This window comes from Epinephelus moara, chromosome 5 (genome assembly GCF_006386435.1).
Source record: "Epinephelus moara isolate mb chromosome 5, YSFRI_EMoa_1.0, whole genome shotgun sequence".
Taxonomy (NCBI): domain Eukaryota; kingdom Metazoa; phylum Chordata; class Actinopteri; order Perciformes; family Serranidae; genus Epinephelus; species Epinephelus moara.
This window is the reverse complement of record NC_065510.1, coordinates 35,852,964-35,867,074: the sequence shown is the minus strand read 5'-3', so window position 1 is coordinate 35,867,074 and position 14,111 is coordinate 35,852,964. Positions and strand designations below refer to the sequence as shown.

The 14,111-nt window shown below is 40.4% G+C and overlaps 1 protein-coding gene across 1 annotated transcript in view; it reads left to right on the top strand.

The window, feature by feature from the left end:
- Nucleotides 1-10,248, top strand: part of pcdh7a (protocadherin 7a) — a 55,411-nt gene extending 45,163 nt beyond the window's left edge. The window contains exons 4-5 of the mRNA XM_050045326.1: nt 2,743-2,944; nt 6,078-10,248. Of these exons, the coding sequence (XP_049901283.1) occupies nt 2,743-2,944; nt 6,078-6,616 (741 nt within the window). The 3' untranslated portion in view covers nt 6,617-10,248. The remainder of the gene's footprint in view (nt 1-2,742; nt 2,945-6,077) is intronic.
- The last annotated feature ends 3,863 nt before the right edge of the window (nt 10,249-14,111 follow it).

The window sequence follows — 14,111 nt, the reverse complement described above, 5'->3', positions numbered from 1 at the left end:
TTGCTGTCTGAGTCACTTTCTCTCATCCCTTTTTCATCTAAGCCTTGTCAAGAAATGGCGGAAGAAACAAGTGCTCTGTTAATTTCCCCTCTCCTGCTTAATTAACTTTGCTGTGTTCCTCTCTCCTCCTGTCTTGCATGTTCATTAGGTGAAATGTTCAAATGTTCCCTTTTCTTTTGGTGTTTGGAGGAAAAAGAAGAATTGGTTCAGTTTGGTCTTTCATGCCAGTCGTCCATCCGTTTCCCTCCAGATTATCCCGAGGCGACGTTCCGAGCTGAAGTTTTTACCGCCTTAATCTGCGTCTTCCCTCTGTTCCCTCACTTCCTCGCTATACGCCGCGTGTTACAAAGCAGATCTAAATTGAAAGGGTTATAATTTTGCAAGCAGATAAATGAGTATGAGAGGAGATAGGAGGGGTGTTGTATGGAAACAGGCTTCCTGGTGCAGAGTGATCCCTCAGGCCAGACGGAGTCATTTAACTCCCTCAGATATTCTCTCAGCATGGACTTATTACAGTCCCTTTTTTCTCTTTCCAAAGTGAAAACTGGTCTGCTAACTAGACTGGGGTGATTTGTGTGGTGAAATCACAGCAGGTGTAATGCTCAGTTTGAGTGAATGATGTGATTTGTTACTGAATCACCACCACTTCCACTGCAGGATTGGGATATTTGTCAGTGGTGGTAGATGGCCTGTTGCTCTGTGTTCACAGTGATTTGCTTTTCAAAGCCACATGGTTGCACTTCAAGCTTTCACAAATTGTATTATTCACATCCCAGTTGACTTCAACATTGCTTTAAGGAATACCATCTGTATATCAATTACACACCAAGTGTTACCTGAAATTTGTGAAGAAAACTTTGTTTTTCTCATAGGCACACAAGGTGAAAGGAGAATCCAAAAAGGCAATCATTCTTCATAAATTGAAGTAAACAGTGACTGCATTTAACAACAACAAAACTTTCAAAACATCAATTGACAAACTCACAAACAACTGGTGCAGTATAATTCATGTCTCATTTATCCAAACGTACACTCAGTACTTCCCAAACACATGCATTTTTATTTAAACGTTACGATTTGAAATATGCCAGTACAAACAGTCTCAGGCAAACTCAGATCAATCTACTTGTAGGCGCAAGTGTTTTATAATGTAATGTTTTTGTGAAAATGCATGTGTTTAGAAAGTACCGAGCATATGGATGGATGAGGCCCAGGCCAAAGCTGTATGCATGTGCAGCATGTGATGGCTGCCTCACTGAACTACTGCTGCTCACACGCTTGGGGTGTTCACACAGAGAGCATTGTGCCGATACTCCACTCATTTATGGAGCCATGCAAGCAACTTACTGCACTGTTAACAACACGGTCATGCAAATATTTCACAACAAAAAGCCTTGTGTTATCCAATGAAGGGATTCTGTCCATAGAAACGTTGTCAGAGTGCTTTTATTGTGAAACGGAAACAGGAAAGGTTGAGTAAGACACAAGTGTTTAAATGTCTTGATGTCTGTGAGTGATCTAGACATTGAAACTGTAGTGAAAGGTGATAGATGAAGGTGGTATAATGTAAATATGAATATCAGAAGACCATTTTCATTGTCTATTTTTGTTCACGTCACACAGAAAAAATAAGTGAGCCTCCAAATCTCTAGATGTGCTGCAGCTGAGCAGCACTGCTCACACGGGCATTGTGGCTGCTCTAACCTGTCAACACAGGCCTGCACCAAAATTAGATTTTAATTATACTGTTCGAGTTGTTGCAAAGTTTGTAAATGGATTTTTTGATATAGTTTTGTGGATCCCAATGACTTCATTTCATGAAGAACGTTTGCCCTTTTCAGATTCTTCACTCACTGTCGAGGTATGCAGAGAAAAATATTCTTTATTTCTGTTGTTGTTAACAAATTCAACGAAAAAAGCTAAACCATCAATGCAATAATTTGCCTCCCATAGTTTCCAACTTTCCTACCCTGTCTGTGGCACTTAGCCAAAAGCCCATTTGTTCCCTCTGAGGATGTAAATCTGTAAAAACAGGTCATAAATACATAGTTGTTTCTTTTGTGTGTGTGTGTGTGTGTGTGTGTGTGTGTGTGTGTGTGTGTGTGTGTAAACACAGTAGTTGGGAGTGACTTAAAATAGACCACAGTGTCCATGTTATCTTTTATAAAGTAACATGTCATCCATTGCCACAGTATGGCTCATTGATGTGTGTTTAATTGACTACGATGGAGCTATATCAGGCTTTGGATACACTGTCAAGTCTTGTTAATAAGATCAATGCGTTACTGGTTTTGTTCTTTCAGCAGGATTTGTTGACTGTAATAAAAATATAGAATATCACCAGACTTTTCATTTAACACCTTTCACTTATTTTAATGGAGCACCAAGTAAGTGTTTTTGAGAGTGGAGTCTATTACCCAGCTGCTGCTACTGGGCACCATTCCAGATGAAAAATAAGTGTCTCCAGGCTGGCCAGAGGTTTGTAAACATCAGCCATGTCCAAGCAGCATTAATCTAAACTGGGATTAAAAGCCAACTGAAAACTTTGAAAGACCTCCGTGATTGGTTGATGACTATTACCCTCCATTGTAGCAGCTAAGCTCATAATCAAGGCGAACACGATCAGATAATCTCAATATGTCTTTGCAGACCCCTGCCCACCAGCCTAATCCCCAGATTTAGAATCTCAGATTAGGAATGCAGGATGATTAATCCCATATTGTGTTTGTATGTTCCCCGTAGGGGACCCTTCGCCGGGTGACCTTCTCGGTAGTGAGCCAGCCCCAGGACGGCGGTTGCTATGACAGTGGCCTGGAGGACTCGGAGACGCCGAGCAGCAAGAGTTCATCTGGGCCGCGGCTGGGTGCTCTGCCGCTGCCTGAGGAAGGCTACGAGCGGACCACACCAGAGGGCAGTGTGGGGGAGGAGGAGCATGTGGAGAATGGTTAGAGCAACCACACACACACACACACACACACACACACCAATACACATCATACAGTAAACAGCCAATAAAATTCACTGAACTCATTCAGAGTTGTGGTCAAGAGGCTACCACACACATTTGCTTTCGTATTATGTCTCTCAAGGCTTTACTGTATGTACTGTATTCTCTGAATGCCATAGACATGTTCTTATCATACGCACACTCTCAATCACACACACATGCACACACACACACACACACACACACAGTCAAACACTTTGAAACTTTGACTTGCTGTCAAGGTTTCAAGCCTTTTTTCTCTTCTCTTTTATGAATAAAGCAGTTGTCCTGTGTGTGTATGCATGTGCTGCACATATGTTTCTTTGAAAGCTTGTGTGTTATGTGAAAAGCTTCTTTAGAAAAGCTAATGTGCGGCAGTGCATTGTGCCAGAGGCTCATCAGTGGCCTTGCTGTCAGTCAGCAGCCCAAACTTTCCCTTTTACCAATGAAATTGTGTTTTTACCTTTTCCAACCGGGTCTCTGTCAAGGATGGAGAAAAGCAAAAAGAAAAGGTTTTTTATTATATCTTTTCTTTTTATTTGGTCTCGCCAAAGTGGGAACAACTGAAGCAACACACCAAGGTCACTATGACCTTGGGGACTGTGATTGACTGTACTGCAGGGTTAAATGCTGCTTTTTGCCTGACGTGGAAATCTTGAGGATGTTTGTGAGGTTTAATGCATTTTCTTCACGGTCAGATTGAGAGAGGAATTGAACAGAGAATTTATTGTGTTGGTTATAATTATACTGTATAATGATTGTTTGGTTTCACATGGATTTGCTGCTGCTGCTGCTGCTGCTGCTGCTGCTGCTGCTGTACATAGGCACCTAAACTGAAATTAGTTGTCAGAATACAACAGGAATATTTAATTTCTTGTGTTAAATTCAAGTAAGGCAGAATTTAGAAATTCAAACAGTGGATAAATGCATTGTTTTTAGTTTCTCATTAGATGTGCATGGAATGTTTAACTTTAACTATCTGTTACATGACACAGTTTCTGTAATTGACAGGAAAGTCACATTTACCTCATCTATCATCATTATATGTCCTGTCTCCATTTAACACCATGTCAGTACTGATTCATAAATGACTGATTTACATAGATAATAACCAGAACCTTTGACACTTGCCCCTGTAGATCATCAGCATCAGCATCTCTGTTGGCCTCACTCACCTTTTGAACCAACATTTATGGCACTTAATCTTTTCCCTGTATGTGAAGAAATTTAGATTTGTCACTCAAATTTCTGACAATTATCTTCAGTTTGGCCTCAGTAGTTGTTTGCTTTGACCTCACCTTTCACCTTTCATGTAATGCTGAGCACAGCTGCTATTTTTTTTCATAAACATTCTTTCAAAGTCAGCAATTTCCATTTTGCTCTACCAGCATTTTTCTTGCCTTTCTTGCTTCCCTCAAATTACATCCCCTCCCTTATAACCTTTGTCCCGTTTTTTTTAACCATTTTTTCTTTGTCTTGTCTTCCTCAATGTTCAGCTTATCTCCTCTGTTTGTACTCTGTCTGCTTTACTTTCTTATTCGACTGTCCAGGGTTCCCATGGTCATGAAATTCCTGGAAAAGCTGTGAAAGTAGAATTGTTTTCCAGGCCTGGGATTGTATTTGAATAAATAGATTGTTTTGTAAAAATGTTGATATACATTGTTTTGGCTATTGTTTAAAACAGTGGTTCTCAACCAGAGGTCCTTGAGGGAGTTCCAAGGGGTCTCCCAGGGGTATATATTTTATTTTCACCATTTGATTCACTATAGAAGTGAGCCCAATGTGAGTAAGACTCACAACGGTGATGATTCTAATCATAGGTTTCACTTCCTCCACACTTATCTTTTCAACTGTAGTTGACAACTAAAGAATTCTGGTTTGAATCTTGTCAGACAACCCAAATATCTTCAGATGGATGTCCCTGAAGCGATGTCTTGTCACCTAATGTGTATCAATTTAGGGGACCTTGACACCAAAAAAGGTGAAGAACCACTTGTTTAAACTATGTCCATAAAAACCCAAACCATGCCTAACATTATGCAAAATGCATTCCTGGTATTATACTTATTTAAAATCTGGTACTGCGCTGTGTAACCATTGAAACATCACTAGTATCAAGTGACACATATACCAGACCAGTATTGTGTCATCGCCAAGGCTGCACCTCTTAAGGGGGGAAGAAACGTGTTGTCACATCAGGAGAGAAACAAGAAAATGCTTAAAAGCTGATGTGTAGTGGGTTAACCAAGGCTTTCACACTGAGATCTGAGCAACAAAATATGCATAAATATTCACTGTCACTTTGGTAAATGGCTAAATGATGCTGGTGACAGTTACTACTGATGGATAGCTAACGTTAGCTTGAGTAAAGTCATTCAGTATAGCAGCATCAGACTGTTGTCTCCAGCTAAATCTCAGCCTATAGATTAAACAGTTGGCTGTTAACAGTTATTTACAGGCAACACTTAGCCAAACGATATCTGATGATCCAGTCAAATATACATATTTGATTGAATATCAAGAAATAAATCCAAAAAAGATCAAAATTATAATCCAAACTCACATCAAATTGCATTGATATCATTGGTTTTCTATCGCCAAAAAGGGGCAAGACCTTCATTTTATGAAAGTACCCTTATATGCCAGTCTGCTCTATTGTTAAATGCACCTAGTTGGTGGCAGGAATGTCAAGCAAGTGAGTAAAGTTAGCAGGCTCTAGCAGTCTGCTTATCTGCAAATGCCAGTGGAGTACATGTTTAAAATGTATGGCTGCATCATTATATAGGCCTACCCATTTTAAACTACTTAAAAAAAGGTCATAGAAATGGGGTAAAATATTGTGGGAAAGTTATGGAGACATTTTGAATATTGGTAAAAATGTGAGGAAATCCTGATTGTCTCTTCTTGGATTGTCCTGATGGTTAGAACACATACTGTGCAACGGCAGCCTCCCCACTGGATCCTGCTTGTGCACCTTAGCTTCATGTCATGCCCTCCTCCCATATTTCTTGTCTGTGTGTTTACTGAAAACTATCAAATGAAGGCAGCAAAAATCCTTATTTTTTTCTCTTCTTTTTACCCCTCTATCCAGATGCCAGACAGCTGCCAGACGTAGCTCTGACAGGAAAGTGTACCAGGGAGTGTGATGAGTTTGGCCACTCTGACACTTGCTGGATGCCCGTCCGCCCCTCACCTCGCCAGCGTCAGCGCCACGGCAGCGATCCCCCACGGCTCTCAACTTTCGCCCCCGGAGACGATAATAACAACCTCCGTGGCAATGACCATGAGAGTGACAGCGAGAGTGCCGGCAGCGCAGGGAGCTCAGAACCTGGGGTGGTCGTCAGCGGAGAAGGTCAGAGATTACCCTTAGCCAATGGGGATCCTCTCGGCACCCTGGGTAGCGGAGACCGCAACAGGAACATGGGCGATCACAACCGTAACCTTCTCAACCGCAAGATGACTTCAGCATCCTATGACACGTTTAGCAGCGCAGGCTTCGGAAGGCGCCAGCAAGAGGAGGAAGGAGGAGAGGGCCAGAACCCACCTGAGGTCATACCACTGACGCGGACGGGAGGGGACTACAAGACTACTTCCTGCCTCACGTTGTCACGCCGAGAGGTCTACCTGTGACAGCCTCGCAATGGAGCAATCATCACCGCACCACTCCCTTTTCTGAAAAACAGGGAGGGTTAAGACTTTACTGTAAAGTCGTCAGTTTGGAAGGCCTTTTAAACCCGCGAAGATGTGAAAATGTCAGAAAAGATGTTTTCCAAAAGCCGTATATCAAATTGGAACTCTTGGATTCTGATTATTATTTATAGGCACCTAAACTCAAGCAAGTGATGGATCGACTCTTTGGAGAGCTCTGACCACGAGTACTTTCTAAAAAAAATGAAGTCTTTTTTAACTACTAGTGAAAGTTGCCTACAGGCAAATATCCTATTATGTCCATGTGGAGGAGGACAACTTCATCTCTTCTTCTTTTTACCTGAATCCAATGCATGCCTGACCCTCTGCCACAGAGGGATCTGTGTGAAGAAGAGAGAGATTGAGACTGAGTAAATCCTGATGCTATAAATGCCTCGGTGCATATAAAAACTTTCACCGAGGCTACAGCAGGCAAGATTTGGACTCAACTGGTGAACCATCTGCTGAAAATATCACCGAGGTCTTAAACAGCCGAAAATAGATGAAAAGAAGTAACGGGTCTTTGATTGAGTTTTTTGGATCTAATTCAAACCAATCAAACTTTTTTAATGTCTAATTGACTCTATCGTAACACAAGACGGGGATATTAACCAATCAAACTGCTAATCCCGTGAGAATCTTAACAAACAGAGTATCAAAGTACGGACAAAATTGTTCTCACTGTACAGTTACACGGTAGAAAAAAATGTGCTGATCTCTAAAATCAGGTATCTTTAAAAACATGAACAATTCAGAACAAACTGCAACAATGTGAAAATGTGTTTTTTTTACAGTAATCAACTGTAATTCTGAATACATGGTTCTCATAGAGTGTCAGTAGTGCCACAGAATTCCGGCGTGTGTGAAAATATGTGTTTATTATTTTGGCCTTCACACCCAGTCTGTATGTATATATTGTATGTGTGTATTTGACGAGACGGCAGTGTTATCTCTCTGTGACCGTTTCAGAGTAGACTGAGGTGATGAGTTCACTGCAAACCTACGGTATCCTAACAGTGTTTCATGTATCATAAATGTTCTTTCACACACATGCACACACACGCATGCACGCACTGACATACACACACAGACCTAAGCATGTAAACACGAACTCATACAGTGCATTTACAGAATGTGAACATGCGTAGGGCCACAGTTTATGACATGATTCAGTGGCCATGTAACATAAAGTATATAATAACTTGCATTAACTTTCATACAGAGTACATTAAGCACACACACACACACACACACACACACACATTCAGCATATTAAGACCTAAGTAAAGACACAAACCCATGTTAAGATGTGCGCAGTTCATATGCACTATGTGTGTATGTGCTCTTAATCATAATTTTTTAACATATTGCCTCTCATTGAACTAGCTGTAGCATTTTGCCTGCTCCCCCTCCAGCCAGTATTTAAACATGAAATGTATTTAAATAATAATTACTCATCTCTCTGACTGATGCGTGGGGCTCCATTAAAGGGAATTTCAGACATTTCATCTATGTAATGATAGACAATGTGGGAATATGGGATATTCTGCATACTGTAAGTAGGACTCATAGAAAAACCAAATTTCTGTAAGAAAAAAAAATGGACACGAAAAAAGGACTCTGCATGAAAGAAAGATAATGCTAACTTTTTGTCTCTCTTTTTTAAACCACACGCCTTTTTTGGATACAACGCCTATTTGGATAAATCTGTATTATATGTGTGTGCTTATGGGGACATGGAGATAATGATGGCAGCAAGGGAGTTAGCTTTAGTGGATTAAACTGTTCCTGCTTTATCGTGGAGCGGGTTTGGGGGTAACCTTGGGCCTTTTCTCTCAGTTTTCCACGGCCCAAAGTTGGCACAAAAGGGTGCCGCAGGCTGTAACAAAAAGGAACACAATGTAGTGGGAGCGCAGAGTACTGCTGCACCCCGTTTCACCGCGCAGTGCCGACCTGAACACGCCCATACTGCTGTGCTGAACTGCACAGATAACAGACTCCTTCACATTCGTCCTTCCCAGCAGCTACTGCACGACTCCAGACACACTCTGCTGCACTGGGCTGAAGAGTGGGTGTGGATCGAGGCCAGCACATCTTAATTCCCATCATCAGTGTGTGGTTCAGTGGTGTGATAGGGATAATAGGGTTAGGTCGTCCCTGTGGTCTTAATGAGTTTCCTTTCTCCTCTCTTCTCCTCCCTTGATCTGCACTGATCTCATTAATGTCTGGATTGGCGAATGTAACACTGCTGGAAATTGCCAGTAAGTGTGTCTCTTCATTTTTCTGCTTGTTTTGGATGAGGTGAGGCGAGGGAGACATGCTTGTTAAGGATGTGCTACAATTTAGTTCCTAGATTCTTGTAGAGTTAGAAAGAAGAGCAACACTCAGGTAAGATGTGCGACAAACTTGTTCACTAACTACTTGTGGTTTTTGGCCACACACAAACCCACACACTGTTGCTGCTTGACTGTCCCCTCACTGAAAGGTAACCCAACGTGTGGACACAGTAAAGTACTCCTGTACATTCGTTTTACAATGGTTATCGTCCTGACAAATGGGTGTGCTCCATGTGTGTGATTACACTTTGTATACCTGTAAATACCTTCAACTTTACAACTCTGACTGACTCCCTCTAGCTTGTTTTAGGCCACTGATGTACTTACTCCCTAAGCCTTCATTACCCCCAAATCCCCAACATGGCTGTTTACTGAGCTCTGTCATTGATGGACTGTGCTGAGGATGTAACCCAACGCATGGAGTTAATCTGTTTATGGATAGTTCACGTTGAAAAGGGATTGGTGAAAACAATCACAACATCCTGCGGAGTTCATACACTGAAAGACAGAAGGACACACGCTGTTTCTCTGGGAGAAAGATAAGTGTGTCCCAATCCCTTGGACACCAGAAGGGTCTTAAAGAACAAACGTCTAGTTTGGAAGCTTTGGAAAGAGACTCTTGACACAGCCCTGCCTCTTCACAGTGGCAGATATTTCTTCAAACTGCTGTTTTATGGCAGTGTCATTATGGCACCTTTCAGACCCTCCCATCCGGATTTAAGGGAACTTGCTGTACATGAATCTGTGTGGGTGTGTATCTTTTTTTATACTGCACGTTTAAACATGAATATCTTTCAGTCTACTGCAAAACAGAGAGGGGAGACAGACAGAGAAGAGCGTACCGTCTGAGATCTACCATCACCCACTAATGGAGACATTTTTAAAAACAAGACACTTCAGCGCACATCATGTACCTGTCATCCCCCTCGTGCTGTTACCCCTTATAGCCATGTACAGATAAAACTACACTGTAGAACAGACAACTGGAACCCGTAACAGACAATGGCATGCCTAAGGTCTTCGAATCTGCACTTGAGAAAAAAATGAAAAAAAAAAATGTTATTTTTATTTTCCTCTTGTTTGTTTTCTTTTCTTACGGGGGCTGGCTCTGTTTTTTGCTGCTCCCTTCCTGTAATTACATAATGAACTAATTGCATTTGCTATGACGAGGAAGAGGAGCTGTCGACGAATGGTTTGGTATGAAGATGAATCATGTAAAGGTTTGACTTTGACATTAAAAACTTCAAACACTCTTGTTTCTCGTTTGTCTGTTAACTTTTAGAGAACTCGCACAGTCAGTAACTATGACATAAACAAAAATCATGAGAGTTTTACCTCAGTCGATGTGCACTTTCAGGATCTCGATCATTTGGTTTAGGTGGTCATAAAACTCAGCCGAATTGTCTTAAAGCTGTAGTTGATAACTTTAATGAAATCCACTTTTTTCATATTTGCTTAAATCTGTCAGAAGCCTTATTGCACATCTGACAGCTTTACTGTACGTGAACAAAAACAACCAATTAGAGCCAAGGAGTCTTTAATAAAGCTGTCAATCATGTCAATCACTGCTTGTGCACTGCAGTCAAACTGTCAAACTAGGCAGCATTACTCAAATATGAATTAAGATTCTGTTACTGCATTGCCTATTTCTCACCTCAAAAGTTTTCATAAACATTTTTAGTGTACTGTTTAGCTGTAAAACACCAAAGTTCACCGACTATTTCCAACATGGCATCCAGGACACAAACTTCTTAATTTTACAGCCAAACAGTTCACTAACGTGTATTTGAGGAGAGAAATAGGCAACGCAGTCACAGAATCTTGATTAATATTTGATCAATACTGCCCAGTTTGACAGTCTGACCACAGTTCATGAGCAGTGATTGACATGATCGACAGCTGCATTAGAGACTCCTGGGCTCTGATGGTTGCTTTTGGTGCATTGCTGTCAATTCTAGTGAATGCCAGAGGCAATTGGAAGAGGAGGAGGGTCATGATTTTGATCTTTGTCACGTAGAATACAGCGAGAGTTACAGCAAATATGTCTGTAACTGTAGCTTTAAGTGTTTTTCTTGTCTTAACATTCTGACAAAATCAAACATGTTTTATATTATTGTAAGTTTTCAGTCTGGGCTCATGCAAATGCTGAAGTTCAGAAATGTGAACACTGTCAACAAACAATAGCTGCATGCTCTCCAGCACCAAACAAGGAGCAGCACATCGGGTAGACAGTAAACATGGAGGGCACACCAGGGAGGAGCAAGAATGTGAACAAGTTCTCTCATACTGTGGAAAAGGAGGAGAAACTGGTGGAGTTTTGGAGTAAACAAGAGTCGGTGTTTAATTCAGAATGTATCAGATCCTCCAAGCAGCACATATTTCAGTGAGAAATCTTAGTTTTTGAATCTTAGCTTTCATTCCCACGGTCTCCTTCCACTTAGATAGCGCAGCTCACCAACGGAGGCTGGTTGCTTTCGTACGCAAAAACAGTTTATCTTTATGGATTACATTAATGCTGAAAGAATACTGTCAGCATGTGACACCTTTTATCTTGTGTTTCTAGAGTTATATGTTTCTGTGGATACATTACATTTGTTTATATATCATATATCCTAAACAGAGTTTGGCACAATATTTTCCACCAGGAGCAGGATGGGAAATAATCTCAAAAGAAATCTAGTTGTAGCTTTGCAAATAGTGATTCTGCAAGATTCCCAGTATTTGCAAAGTCTTAAAATGTGTGGCTTAAAACTGACCTTTTCTTTAGGTGTGATAGGGTCTCAGACTTTAGTCTTGCATAAGTCTTTTCAAAATCTTCTAGTGTATGGCATGCAGACTTGATGAATAGCTGTAGAAACTCTATAAATGATTGGCGTATAATTGCAGGTGACTGGCTGTTCTTTTGCTGATGGCTCATTACAATGTGAGAAACATTTGACCCTTTATTCATGCTTTGCTAACATTTCCAACTTAAGGGTGCCTCATTAGAAAATGGTACCAGACTGGCTTTTACAGCTGACATTTCCATGACAACTGAGCAAACTTCATCTGGCAGAGAAGACCATGTGATACAGTTGAAAGCTCCAAAACAAGCGACTGAGTGAGTGGAGATGGTACTGACATCCTCTGTTAACAAGGTCAAGACTGAACTGTGGAGCTCAATTTTTAAACCGTTTTCATGCCCAACCAATAGAGCCAAAATCCTCCCATTAAACAGAATGACACCTTGATACTCTTATTTTAATGTGTAATGTCAAATTGCACCTGGCTGAAATGCCAGCTGAATAGAATATATTTGGAGAGTATCACTTAAATGTGGCACAATCCATCAGCTTTATCTTTGAAAGGTGAATTTTCTGAACCGGATCCTGCTGCAAGAAAACTTTTAAAATGTAGAGGGCAATTTGGACTTAGACTTATCAGAAAACGCTTCCGAGGTGTTAACTGCTGCAAAGATTAGTGTGAAGGACTCAAAATGTCAAAAAAAAAAAAAAAAAAGTCCCGCAATCTGTATTCCCCTTAGTCCAATATACAACACTGACACCATGTGGTCATGAATTAATATTACTTTAGTTTTCTAGCAGTGCACATGATGGTTCTGTAGCATGTTGTGAGCAGTTCTCCTTTGTGTCAGATTCACCTTGGTCATAGCGAAGGACAGCAGAGAAGCAGAAGGACGAGGAAGAAATTGATTTATCCAAATAAATCTCAGAGAGTACAATATTGAAGAGCTATAAATACATTTCTTTGAATGTTCAGTTGAAGGCTGCTTCTTTTGAGCCAGCAGCTGGAAGATCCACCTGCTAGTTTAATTTATAGCAATCTGGAAAATTTATGAGTATAAGGCTCTTCATATTTCACAATTTATGTCATATCAGATATGAAAATGGATAATAGGTGGATGATGCATTTACTGTAGGTGTAATGTAGAAGTGTAAATGTGAGAAAAAGTGAGGGAGTTGTGACTGCCTGTATGGTTTGGATGTTATATGCATAAAGATTTAAAAGGCTTAAAGCACAGTAATTATTTATTTTTACATTTGTGTATAGCTAAACCACCATTACAAATGATACCAACCAGGGCCGTAGTCACTTATTTTACATGAGGGTGGGGGACCATTTTCAGCCTTCTGGACAAATTTTAGAAGTTTCACAGCTAAACTGATCATTTTGGAGCATTTTGGACAAAAAAAATTGATCAGGGATTTTCAAAGTTTTGATGACTGAATTACATTTGGAGAAGCCAGCATATGACTGAGGGCCGCACAGGAAAAGTGCACACACTGTTTCTTCTTTGTGAATTTTTTTTTATGACATACTATGACATTTGAATGCCTTGTTTAATGATATACTGCACTATGACTTTTTTATGACATTTTTATGACGTTTTTGGGTTATGGAAACACCACTTGCAGGTAGTGCCAGACCTAGAACATTTGGTGCCCTTTCTGTCACCTATAAGAAATACCACCTCTGCCTCCACAACCAGTGCACCTTAATAGTAGAATCAGTGTGAAAAATAAGTATATATATGATTATGATGTTTTCATAATGACCATGCTAATCATTATTTGGTGATGCGTGGTTGGTACTAACAAACCAAACATCTTTTAATGTTCAGTTACCTATTATCATCAAAACAACAGAAAAAGCAAAATTTAGACTGTTTTCCATTCCAACAGGCCAGGAAGTTGGTCTGCACTTTGTACCTGGCCTATCACTCAATGTAGATCCACTGCAACTTACTAATTAAAATTTTCAAACAATTTCAACTTAATATTCACATCGCAGGTTCAACAAATTATGTTGTTTCAGGAAAGGTTTGAAACAGTGTTTTTCTAGGCTGATGGGTTTAGCTGAAATGTCAATTTATGACTTCCAAGGCCATATAATTTTGTATCCTCATTATCTGCAATTAGTGTAATCGCTTGTATTAAAATGCCAGCATGTGTCACATCCAATAAAAGTCTATTTTCAACTGAAAATTATGAATTACTGACCACAATTTTAGGTCTTCGGGAAAGAGCAGTCCAGACATTACCATCCCCGAAGGACCGATTGTTCTGCAGCCTGCAATAAAGCCATAAAAACACACATAAAAG